We start from the raw sequence: 13787 nt of genomic DNA, 5'->3' as shown, positions 1-13787 counted from the left end.
CTGTTATATGCTGCTATATACTGCCTCTTTTCTGCCACTCCAAATTTTGTGTTTCTAACTGTCGTAGAACAAAATCTGTGGAGATTTACCTTAAACAGCTATTTTTAGTAGTTGGTCAAGAATGGGCTAACTTTCTTTTTCTTTCTACCTAGGTAAACAAACTGTTACAAAAAGAAGCTGGGCACCAGAAGCATGTTCTGCAGTAGAAAGGCATTTGAGAAGGTTCTTAGTGATAAATAAAGTACCAGGTAAGGAAGACAGTCAGCAGTGCATTGCTGCAGAATTTGAAGCACTTGGAAGCAGAGAGTGGAAAGTGGTAAAATATTTCGTTAAATACCGCATTGCTTCCCACAGGAGAAAATTACAACGAAATATTGTAAGATTTGTCTAAACACTTTAATGTGTGTAATGTTAATGGTGTTTATTATTTTGTATGTGTAGATTCGCATTGTTATGGAAGCTGTATGATTTTTCTTCTCCTGAAAGCTGTGTATAACAATGGGTACACACAATGTTCTGTACCTGAATTTATGTGATCCTTAAATTTATTATTTGTTCAGGTCCTGTGATCAGGATCACACCAGTGAAAGCTCATAGGTTTTGTCAAAGCACACTGTGATTGGTGTTTTTCTATTTTAGGACCCCAGATTTCTATGATCGTCCTCCACAAACCTCGACCCAAATAAGCTCAATGCACTGCAGTCCAATAACCATAAGAGCATCTGAAAGAGAAAGGGTTAAAGAAAAAAAAATGTCTTTGTAAGCCACATCTCCTACCAACACCCCACCGCCCAAAACGCTCCTCCCACACCACAAACTATGTGGAAATTGAGTCATCATGAAACATGAGACATTAAAGGATGGAAGAAGGTTTTATTCTCAAACGAGACTTCTACCCAGCACAGCCTAGGATCATGATCTGGGATTGTTTTTCTTTAAATGGGAAAATGGATCTTGAGGCTGTCTATCAAGGAGGTGTCTATCAAGGAGGACAACATGACATTTTTGACCGTCATGCATATTTCCAATTAAAACCCTTTGAAAATATTTGGGGATTGAGTAATGTTGACGTCATCACAAGTTGCGACATCCTTACCAGCATCCTGGAAACATATCAGGAGACGAGTGTTTGAAGTAACCAACAAGAATGGTATGGCTACTCAGTCCTTTTTTGACACTTTTAGTTCTGTTGTGGGTTTTTTCAGGCTTTGGTCTTAAACTTTTGATCAGCTGATGTATAGCCTGTTTGAGTTTAAATGCAGTTTTCAATAAATTGCCTTTTTGCCACTTTTTGTGTCTCATTCCTGTTTCTTTTTTTGACATTTGGAAGCATTTCTTACAACCTGATTATTGTCCACCAGCATGAAATGCAAATACTTGTAATGTTTCCCCCAGTCTTAAGACTTTGTTCAGGAGTGTATATTCTGCTGCAATGGCATTTAGAGTTTTTGTCTCTGTCTGACATTTCTGCTCTGTGTCAGAGATAATTACATTTATATTTACATTACATTTATAACATGCATCTCTAATATTATTAGCCACGAACGTTATCCGTGCACAATATAATCTTAACTATCTTAACATAGAGACAAATTGAAGGCTTATAATAGACCAGATTTTAAAAGCTTGCTTATTTGTATTTATTGAACAACCAATCACAGTCTTCAAAAGAACGTCACCTAGTAACAAGATTAGCCCCGCCTCCTCTCTAAGATAAAATTTTTTGTATTTTCCTCGTTCTGAGATTGGTCTAGAATCACCCTTAAGATATAAATGGAAACTAGGAACCTTAAGTTAAATTAGGAGCTCTCTGAGATCATTCTCACATTCTTTATGAATACATTCTCAGGAATATAACTTGGGACCTTGGGTATGTTGGTAAATTATATATAAAAAAAAACCTTCATAAAAGTCTTATTAATAACTCATTAATAATATTAGATGTAATGACAAAATATTTCTACCTTCACCAACTCCATCATGTCTTTAACGAATCCATCCACCTCTGGTCCTTCCAGGGCTCCTGTTTTACTCTAACGAGCACAAACAGGTTTAGTTATGAGACCTGAACCTCATATGAACAAATCTGAACCATCCGTATGAACGTTTCCTGTATCACAAACCTACCACATCATAGTGGGCAAAGATTTTCTCGAAATCTCTCGCTCTGTCCTTTTGAGTGCAGGCCTGGACATTAACGATACATCAGACACTTATTAATTTTAGCAGAGAAAACAGAACACGTTAAAAATTAAAGCATTTGATGTCAGAACCTCTGTGGTGTGATTAGATGTTTTGTGTTTCTGTATCTACTCACATCCATCTCAAACTTCAGCAGGAAATTCTCCTTTAAGGACAGAATTCTGGAGACGCAGATAAAGAAGCGCTTAATCATGCACTCTGACCATACAAAAGAAAAATATAACTAAATCTCCTGTGATATATTTCTACATATACATCCCGTCCATTATATTAATACCTGGCCATATCATTTAAATCCAGGTGGCCATCTTGGTTTTTGTCAAACATTTTCATCTGGGGAAGAAGAAAAAAAGTTAATTGTGATTTTACAGTAAATTTTGTGTGTCAGACTAAGGAGTAAGAACAAGAAGCCCTTTGTTCCAGCCTTTGATCTATCTATCTATCTATCTATCTATCTATCTATCTATCTATCTATCTATCTATCTATCTATCTATCTATCTATCTATCTATCTATCTATCTATCTATCTGTCTGTCTGTCTGTCTGTCTGTCTGTGTATAGTATATGTCTATCAGTCTATTTGTCTATCTGTCTGTCTGTCTGTCTGTCTGTCTGTCTGTCTATAAACATCTATAATATATATTTATTTATATAATACCTACTGTACCCCTGTACATATGTCATCCACCCATAGCACATATCACAATAATACATTCCTTTTTTTAATAACTGTTCTCTTTCAGATGTAGATTATGTGTAGTGTCTTCTATACAAGTCTCTGTTGCTAATCTGGTTCGGCAATGTGATCTTACGATGGTGCTGGTGTACATCTCCAGTTTGTCTGGCGTGATGCACTTGTTGTGCTGCTCAAACAGATCTTCAAGGAAACTCTGGAGATGAAGCACAGAGAAGAAGCTGTAGTGATATTAAAGTTGGTGTAGTCAAGAACACACGCACACAAATAAAATCACAAATCCATCACACAAATATCCATCTGAAACAGAAAAACACAATCTGTTTAATCAAGCAGATTAACATATACTTTGATGAATACATTGGTTTCTACTTTTCTACAGAAAATTCCATTGGTTTCCATGTAGGAATGCTGTGGTTAGGCAACTGGAAACCATAAACAGACAATGTCCATAAGCTAGATAATAAAGTTAATGATTTAACTAGCAAGCACGTAGACATACTACACTCTACGAACTTACACTAGGCCACTAAGGTTTTGGGCAGTGGTGGCTCAACTGGTTCAAGTCAAACTGTCACTGTAGGGACCCTGGGCAAAGGCTTTAACCCTCTCTGCTCCAAGGTGGATGTAAGATAGCTGTCCTTTTGCTCGGACCCCAACTTCAAAAGCTGGGATATGCTCTAATTAATGCATTATACTACAGAATGTTTGTGTAAATTTTAATATGAAGAATATTTCTTTTAATGATACTAGACACGTTATTGATGCTGAGCCTCAATGCTGAGTATTTAGAGGAGCAGTCTACAACAGTTTATGGAGGTAGTAGATGCATGGATATGAATTTATCTAATATTAAAAAAAATCTGGTTATGGATTAAACAAAGCTCAAAAATTCACATGACGAAAATTGTAAATGTTTGTAAATTTGGTAAAAATTCGAGTCTCAAATGCTTCTCTTTTGTCCTACATAAAATCTGTAAAATCTATTATATATATTTCATGTTTTTTAATTATAGTATTTTAAATTATAAAGATAAAATGCTAATGTATTAAACACACAACAGGGGAGAAAAGATTTAATATCCAGATGTCAAGATGTCATATCCAAATACATTTGTAAGCTTAAATATATATATATATATATATATATATATATATATATATATATATATATATATATATATATATATATATATATATCTCATTGTATACAAAGTATACAAGTATCTCAAAGTTAAATGGTACCTTGAGTTCCACGGCTGATAAGAATCTACTGCTGTCAGCATCGTAGCGTCTCCAGATCTGAAAAGACATAAAATAGCTCAGGATTAAGACCTGTTAGCAAAACATCAGTCGTGACCTTGTTCAGCGTGTAGACTACAACCTGGATGCAGAAACCAGAAGTTAGCATCTAATAAACGACGGCTAAGGCAGAAATATCTTTTTGTCATTTTGTCCTGGTTACACTAAGATATTACGAGCTACATCTTACTGTGTAGTTTTAAAGGATAAATTAATTGTATGCCATAAGTGGGAAAGGAGGCGAATTATGAATATAACAATGTTTGGTTTAGCTGTTCATTTGTCTTTATAAATACTGTGCTAAATGCTGTAATATTTGTAATAATCTAGCTCCTTTTTTCTCAGGCAAAAACAAATGAAACTTCAATAAATAAGATTTTATTTTAATCACAATATACTAAACAACAAAGACAAAATGTCATAATGACATTGTTTTCATAATTAGTATTGGCTACATACTTAGCATGCAGTTTTACTTTGCTAAAGGTTGCATGTTATCATCTTGCCTGCAACCTATTATTTTCAAGTTAATGTTAAACAAACAACAACATCAACAACAAAAAAACACTTAAAAGCAGTCTTGGTTCTGGAGTCCACATGAAGCACATGTAAGTCTGATTTCTTGCTCTCAAACACTTAAGCACTTATTTTATAAATATTTATTATAACAAAAAAAAGATAAACAAAAAATTGAGGTCTGAGAACAGAATGAAAAAAAAAAACACCAAAATGACTAAAGGAAACAGATTAACAAACAAAAACATATTAAACCGTCCTGACCCTCATGAACTCCACACTGTTGTCCAAGGGCGTTTCTCTGCAGAACAACAGCAGAAAGTTCTCGTCCTCTGGCAGGAAGATGCTGGCCACCTGTAGTTAAATAGAAATAGTCTGAATACAGAGAACTACGTTCTTTCTGAAGTTTATTATAAGGCCTACAGTTAATATCTCACCTGATGGATTTGCAGACGTCCTTCTGCACTCACATCTCTCGCTGCAGTCTATCCTCTATCAGCATGTCCTTTAAAAAAATAAAAATTACTTTAAAGGTGTGGTGGCTTATAGATAGATAGACGTGAATAGCAGTTTATTAATGTAGCATATTATCCTCTTAAGAAATGATTTTAAATTGGGCTCTTGTACTGGGGCTGTAAAAAAAAGGGGGGGGTCTGTGACATCATCTGTGAGTGCCCCATCTAGCTTTGCCTTGTTTCTGATGCGCCATCTGAATGCCCACGAGTGTGGACAAAGGAGCCCAGTGGGATACTTTTGAGGGACAGACATTTCCGGATGTCGGTAGCAATTTTTGATTTGATTGTCGCATATCAGTGTGTCTAGCCACCAAACTGTCACCATCTTGTCTGTAAAATTCCTTTTGTCAGGAATTACATTTTTTCCTTTCTTTTTTGTCTATTTATTGTTCAAGTGCCTTTTTCTTTTCTTTTAATGCTGATGAGTTTTCATTTTTCATTTGTATGATGAGTTGCCGTGCTGATTAATGTGATGTTTTCGTTTTTATGAGCGTGCATGGTGTGCTGTGGTGTTGGCGTGCACATCTGCCGGGTGTCCTCTGGCTTAGTATTCAAGATCTGTATTCAATTCTGGAGAGGTACCAATTGTGACTGTGTGTTTCTGCATTTGAATGATTTAATGTGATATCTGAAATAAAGTATTTTGTAATTACAATACGGTCTGATACCTGACTCAGCCATAACTGAACCTGTGTCTTTGGAGCTTAATTTAAGGCTGAGTAGGCCCCCGGGGTGGAGTACTTTGACTTTAATAATTTCCAAATAGTAATAGGGAATGACTTTATAGTAATTTCCCTTTGCTTTGGCAAATCTATAAGTGGGGTGTCCTGTCTGTTTCATTAGTTTCCATGTGCATGCGTATCACCACATTAACAACGTAGATGTGTTAAGCAGAGCAGAAACAGCAGCAAGTCTATGTCACTGTACATTATTCCTGGTCAAAATAAACATGGCTTGACATGGGGGAAAAAAGGAATTTTACCATAAAAGCATACAAGTGATATCTACTGTATGTCCCACAATCATCACGTGACTTTCAGCATAATTAAATTAAAACTATTAAAACCTGAAAATACATTTTGTCCTGACGTTTTTTTGGGTTTTTTTACCCCCCAATTTATTTTAAAAAAAAAATACACAAGCCTTGTTTAAATGACTACAGATTTGCCTTAATTGTAGATTATATGATTAGAATTTTAGCAAATAGTCATTTTAACCTTAGAAACAGGAATGTGTGTGAGTTTGAGGGACATGTGGCTGAAAAGGAAACAGCTCCAACAAAACCAAAATTATTCCTTTTTATTTGCATCATTGATAAGGTTGTGTATTAAGTATATGAAGACATGTAACAGAAGGAAAAACCTTGGTATTTTTAGTGGTTGACTGGCTGTTTCTTATAAAGTAAAATATATAGAGAGATTTTTTTACTTACATGTTTATTTATTTACTTTATGTATTTATCCATTTATCTAAGTATTTGACTACATTCATATGTAAATGTATAAAAATGCTGGTAAATTGAACCCAAATAAACACATAAAACCTCTCTGAACAATAGCTGGCCTTCTGCCAAGCAATGCTTTGCATTCTACACAACCCAGGAAACCCATCTGGGCTCATGGTTTGGCAGATGGGTTTCCTGGGTTGTGTGGAATGCAAAGCTTTATAAGAAACAGTCAGTCAACCACTAAAAAAATACCAACTTAAAAGATACACAGTAAAAACTTTAAAACATTATCATTCCAACTCTAGTGTAAAAAACAATTCATCATTTGAAACAGAGCACATGGCTTCCCCATAGCACCAAATCTGTTGGAAATTTCCTGGGTCCTTCATGCATATACTGTATAAAAGCTAAAATCGATAAAGATCCTAGTTTTTACCAGTCTCAGAAATGTTGCTTTTTTCATGTTGTGTGCTTTGTGACACTTCGCTTTTTTTGTTTGGCATTTTCTTTTCTTTTGTATTTAAAACCAAGGATAAAAATTGGTGAAACACCATCTCCCTCTGTAAAAAAAAAAATGTTAAGGCTAATGGTGCTTTTTACAAAGTTCACTGCTGTTTAGCGCAGCCTCTAACTCCTCGAGGGTCAGCTCCTTGTCGAGTTCACTAGCTGACCACTCATTCAGCTTAGAAAGATTTTGAAAAAAATACCCTCCTCCTCCTCTTGCACAGCAGTTCACTTCTATACAGCTTCGAGTAAACACTGACTGTCTACTTGCATATTTCAGTAGGTTCAGTTATAAACTTCCCTGAATCTTTTCGCAAAGCATGTATAAACTTTTTCTGTCCATTAAAATGACTGTATGCACCGCATGGCTTTACATTACACTTATTAAAAGTGCACTCTACTATACAATGATCTGAAAAGCCCACAGGATAAATAAAACATGACCTAAAATTATTTATCTGATTTTGGAGCTTACACACAGTTAAAAACAGACACTTCATTTTCAAAGAGTGCTCTCACTTTTAAAAGTCTTCCTTTTAAAACTTCTTCAACATCACAAGACTGTGGAATAAAATACTGTGAAAACAAGTGCATTTCAGTCCCTAAAACCATGGGCCCATTTCAGTCCCTTCCTTCAGTCACTGTGTGTTTCCTGAAGGAAGATAAAATCTGCTCGCTTATGTTTCACCAGCTCATAAAGTGTTGCTCATTAATATATAGAGTTTCTGCAGTGATTCCATTCATTATTAGATAATAAATATACTATAGTATGATTAATCAGTTTTGTTGTTTTGCAGAATCGCACATGATGGTATGATTTATCGAAAATCAACAGATTTAGGGAAGGATTGCAGCTGGAACCTTTCTTTAAACTTTCATTACCGTCATATTTCACTTTAGGAATCAACAGCCAGCAACTCTTTTGGTCCCATATCTAGTGTCACTTCTTCTTCTTTATCAGAAATCAGCACATATGTCTGCAGCACGATGGTTGTGATATCACACTATTTTACTTTAAATGCTAAAAGTGAAACACTATACTGTACTAAACTGTGCAACTTTTTTCAAGAGGAACAACCTTCAGGAACTAGAAAACAGGCCGTAGCTGCGTAAGATCACAGAATATAAAATAGTGAAAACTGAATCATTACCAGGAAACCTCTCTGAACAAGCAGCAGAGTTAATTGCTCTAATAGAAACATAAATTAGCAAAAGGCAAAAGTGTTATCATTTATACTGATAGCAGATATGCTTTTAGGATAAAACATGATTTTGGCATGTTGTGGTAACATAGAGGTTTCCTTATTACTTAGGTAAATAAATCATGTACAATGGCCTGAATTCTGATCTCCTGGATGCAGTCTTATTAACAAAATCTATTGCTTTATATGAATTTGAAGAACAAACAGGGTTAACTGACTCCATTCAATGCCAAAGATTGTCTGCAAATTCAATGCAGACAATCCTCTATGGATGTATGTGGACCTTCAGGCAGCTGCACAGCATTAAAAATTTCAAGTCTTTATAACGTTGCCTGATTGTTGTTTTTTTTGGTGCTATTTTTGAAATGTCATTTATTCTTACAAGCTTACAGTGACTGCTCTCTGTTTCTGTTATCAGCATGGGTTAAGTTCATCATCCAGCCCTTTGAAGATACCTTCAAAAATTGCAGAACAGGAAAGTTACAGCGCTTCATTGGGAACTTAACAGGTTCAGTGGGCGATTGTTCATCCAATGAGCATTTATGTTTACGGAAGCTGGAGCAGTGGTTTAGTAAAGCTACAGAGGAGGAGATCATCAACCTTCCCAAACTGATGCAGCAGTTCAATATAAAGCGTCTTAAGCTGACCACTAAAATCGAGAAGAGCCTTAAGACGATCCTAGATGAAGTCAATCTGTGCAGAAACATGTTGCCCGATCACAAGTGATTCCTCTGTTCTGTTCTTTCAAGTTCACATTTTATTTCATTGCACTTATATTTATGAATAAATTTGTCAAAACTTGAAGTGAAACCCACTGCAAGATTAATTCATGAGATGTTAACAGTCTTCTAACAGAAAAATCTGAAATAAAAAATGACTTAGACATAAAATTTAAAGTATTCAATATAAAGTCCATCAGTGTAACGGTTGAAGACGACCTTCTTCTTCATGAAATACTTGAACTAACACTTTCTTCCCTGTTTGTGTGTATTAAAAACAACTTTGACCAGTGTTTTTAGGCTCATGGTATCTTAAGTCTGTATCCTAGTGAATAAGAGTAAATGTATTCAATAAAGACTTAACAGTAAAAGCACTTTTGTCGCTCTGTATAAGAGAGTCTGCTACTGTATAATGTGGTAATGTTTTCTTCTTACTTTTTTCTTCTACTTGCATTAAAAAATATGTACAGTAGTGCCTTTTTATTGTGTTTATTTTTAAAACTCTTCTTGGATGCAATTGGATGCAATTCTCTCCCAGAAACAAATTTCTACACTTTAACATGTGAAGAAGAGCCAAGAAGCCTCATGACTCCATACTACTAATTATAGTTGTGGTAAGCATAACCAGATGTGGATCACTGTGAATAGGCCTGAATAGAAAAGTGAATTTGAGAAAAAAAATTATACCACTGATACCACCAGTGTGGGTGAGTTAATGACCTCACAGACTGGGGCTGCACGGGCAGGTGTAAAGAGGCACGAGTGTCCCTATATGTTACTTGGTAGGGATGGGGGCAGCTGGTTTTGATTACATAAAGTAAAAAAATCAAAAAATAATATTTGAATTATCATGAATAACAAGCATGATATAAGAAAATCCAAATGGTGGATGAAGTGCTTGTTACAGTAGAAATATTTGTGGCTGTTGGAATACCTATGTAAGGGATGTGGTAGCTCAGTGGTTAAGGTGTTGGACTACTAGTCGGAAGGTCATGGGTTCGTACCCCAGGACCAAGCTGCCACTGCTGGGCCCCTGAGCAAAGCTCTTGTCACTTTGGATAAGGGTGTCTGTTAAATGCCGTAGATGTGGAGTTAGGAATTGCAGTGTGGGCACTTAAATGCTTTATGTGGCTTATGAGGTTAAAGGATTGTGGGCACTAGAAAGTTTCTTTCCGTATGAGAATTTGTATGAGAAAATAAAAGGTATCTGGAAGCCACTGCTGATGATCCCAGTACTGTGAGCCCTTGTAGAAACCTCGACAGGATGTTATATCATTATTTGATTTTATTAAAGACCCGTTTGATGCCTCTGGTAGAATTATTTGCTGCAAGACCATAATTATTGCTCCGGACTGATGGCACTGGTGTCGGTGGAGAAAAGAGTGGTGCAGTGGGAAAGAGGGTTTGCAATATCTATTTTAATAGATAAAATAAATCCCCTTGAGAGTCGTACTAGAAAGAACCCAGTGAAACCGTGCTTAACAGTAAAGCGGATAAATGCTAAGTTAAGGTGATCATCTGCAAATAGAAATCCAGGACCATGAAACAGGGCAACAAGTGCGAGACAAGGGTGCATAATGGAAAAAGGGAAGAGTCTAATCACACCAGCTGCCATTATAATGATGAAACATAAAGAAGCTGAAAAAGAAGTGCATGAAGAAGTGGCATGACCAGACAAAAGGCGAGTTGCAGTGGCCTAAAGGAGGAACATTTGATGAAGGAAAATGCAAAAAGATGAGGGCCAGGATGTTGGGGGAAATGAAGAAAGAATTCATGGAGAAAACTATGAAAAAAATGGGAGAGAGCAGACTGGTTTGAGCAGGAATGAAAAAGAGAGAAGAGAAAATAAAGGGAGAGCAAGATAAGGAACAGGAGAAAGAAAGAGTGAGGAAGAAAGAGCAGATGGAGCAGGAGAGAGAAAGAGCTACCACCCCACCGTCAGGGGAATGTGAGGAGCAGCTCCGACCCACATGCTACAATGAAAGTTACAGGCCAAAGTTACAGGAAACATGAGTAGACTTGGAGATTTGAGCGAGTCAGAGTGGGCAAGTCAGAGGACGGATAAGAGAAGTCTCAGTGAAGGGAGGGGGTCATATAAAGGAGAAACAAGAAAAGCCCAACTCCCCTCTCCCAGAGGATCATGATGAGGAAAAAATTCCTTGAGCTCAATGGAATTGTTGGCTGATTGACTGCAATAAAGAAGTTTGCTCCCTCTCATCCAGGTCTGGAGAGTCTCTTCATTGTTTTATTCTCTATCTGTTATAGCTAGTCCAGCAAAGTCTTATGTAGTTTGGTTAATATTTGGATGAAGACATAAGACCCTGGTTCACCCTGCGCTGTGTCCACTTTGGGGTGGGCTCTGAGTTCCAACAACTGTCACTAAAAACATCATCTCCCTGCATTAAAAGCAGTGACATATTAGCAGAATGGATCTTGAATACAGTCACCTTAAGATCCGAGTAAAATTCAATTTTTTTAATTTTTATGGTGCTTTTAACATTCAACATTGTCTCAAAACATCTTTACAAAAGTGTGGAAACAGAATAAAAACGTAGGTTCTATTCATCGCTAGCAATTTCTCCTGTTGATGGTGTCAAGGAAAAATTCCCTGAGATGATATGACACAGAAACCTTGAGAGGAACCAGACTCAGAAAGGAACCCCATCCTCATTTGGGTGACACTGGACAGTAAATAATATAAATATAAATAATGTCCAGTTTAAACAGTTTGTAGTCAAGTGGAAAAAAAATTGGTTACTAAACATAAAGGAACAGATTCAACACAAAATGGCAGTATATATAATAACTACTAACTACATTAACACAATGATGTTTGATACACTCGTATCAGCACCACAGCTAACACAGCTAACCTAAATAATACAGCAGACAACACAACCCAAGCAGTGTTAGTGTAGCGTCACTAGTGTAGAGTTTTACTAAATATAGTAAACATCACTGGATTAAAGCAACATAAACAACAATAAAAAATTAAAGTGTGACAAAAGTGACACTTTAAACAGAAATATGTGATTAGTTCCTTAATTTACTGGGACATTTTCTCTCATGTTCAATGATAGCAACAAATAAGTGGCTTACTGTTATCCCTAATTTCTTCACAACGTGCCGAAAAAACTCGTCCACATGCTTTTCTTCAATGTAGCCATGATCTGCACGATAAAAACAGTTTTTACACTTCTCTACAAACTGTACATTTTATTATGGTTAGCTGACCCTGAGCATGATATGAGGCTTACCGACTGGATCGAACAAACCCCACACTTGCAGAAAAGCAGCCGCGCTGTCCATTGTGCCGACAGATGGAGAAAAAGTGAATTAGTGAGCTCCAACAGGTGACTGGATGTTCTTACAGGCTGCTCGGACCAAATGAGCAGGACCCCCAGTGGTGCCCTTTATCAGCGGCTCTTGGTCCACCTCCGCTCTCAGAGGGAGCGAGCGACTGCGCTTCAATTATCTCACCCACACATAATGAGGCTGATCCAAGACAACATGCAATCACTGGAAGCCAGATTACGGGCACATGGGTATTACTGGGAAAAAGTTCAGGATGCCGAACGCAACGGAAGAAATGCAGCTGCAGAAAGAACCTGGGCCAAGTGGTATTACTAATATATTAATATAATAATATAGCTTAAAACTTAATACTTAATATTAAAAGTATTTCATATATTCTTTCCCATGTAAATCATTGCAAAACTAGCTAATCGTTGGCATATATGAGGAAGCGGGCAGATAGCACTCTCCTCCAAGTGTGTTACACTACTGCAGCACAAGCAAGTATGCAGGTGGTTCGTTTCACGTGTCTCGTATAAAGCACATTTTAACAGTCAGCCCTATACGATCACTTCGCAAGTTGCGTAGGGCCCCACAAATTACGCAAGGCCCCACCTCCCCCTGCCACACTTTACAGCGCGTGTTAATATTTACTGTCTAGATGACAATAGGAAGCGGAGCTATCCATCTGGACATGAAAAGAAAAAAAGGAAACAAAATGAGAAGAAAATGCAAGAAAATAAATCAGGAAAACTTTTGTTTTCTTCAAGTTCGATGTCAGCAAGAGCAAATAACAGTAAAGTTGATGTGATTCTGTCTCTAGTCTCTGACTAACTAAATTAGCTGTGCAGTGCTGCCTGTGCATGTCTTGACCTGTCTGTCACACAACAATTTATTTGCGTGAACATTCGCATGAATATGCGTTCATATGCGCGTGCAATCGTGCACGAAATGACACGTGCGCTTTCCAGCAACATCTGTGTGTGGACCAATGGAAAAGTAGCGTGATAACACTCCTAAATGACAATGTTTATAGTCTCTCAATCAAGGTTACAACGTTAATGCAATATGGAAACCAATGGATTTACATTGCAATGGGCATAATGCCAGGTCAATATGAATGCACATCCCTCAGTAAACAATAACCATCATTTTATACATTTACATGATATGGATTTTTGATATCAAGAATTCAGTTTTCAATACTTAAAATATAAATATTAAGAGTGTGATTTCTAGTAGTAACCATATTTTTGATATCAGGAATTACATTTAAATTCACTTGCTAATATTCAACTCAAAATTCTATTTAAAATATTCCATTCAATAAAGATTTGTTTATACCTCATTTAATTCTGTATTGTTTTACTCTTTTACTGAGAGATGGAGCAA

At 36.6% G+C, this 13787-nt stretch overlaps 1 protein-coding gene across 1 annotated transcript; it reads right to left on the bottom strand.

Moving 5' to 3' along the window:
- Positions 1-1650: 1650 nt before the first annotated feature.
- On the bottom strand, positions 1651-12410 carry LOC113658022 (secretagogin-like). Its single transcript, XM_047819781.1, has 9 exons — positions 12359-12410; positions 12201-12271; positions 4979-5068; positions 4142-4198; positions 3015-3092; positions 2480-2535; positions 2318-2363; positions 2128-2187; positions 1651-2033 (listed from the first exon to the last, which is right to left on the bottom strand). The coding sequence occupies exons 1-9, from the start codon at positions 12408-12410 to the stop codon at positions 1938-1940; spliced, it is 606 nt and encodes a 201-aa protein (XP_047675737.1). The 3' UTR covers positions 1651-1937.
- Between the last annotated feature and the right edge of the window lie 1377 nt (positions 12411-13787).

The sequence above is a fragment of the Tachysurus fulvidraco genome, chromosome 10 (assembly GCF_022655615.1).
Source record: "Tachysurus fulvidraco isolate hzauxx_2018 chromosome 10, HZAU_PFXX_2.0, whole genome shotgun sequence".
Lineage (NCBI taxonomy): Eukaryota > Metazoa > Chordata > Actinopteri > Siluriformes > Bagridae > Tachysurus > Tachysurus fulvidraco.
The sequence above is the reverse complement of the archived record's forward strand: the minus strand, read 5'-3'. Positions and strand labels throughout refer to the sequence as shown.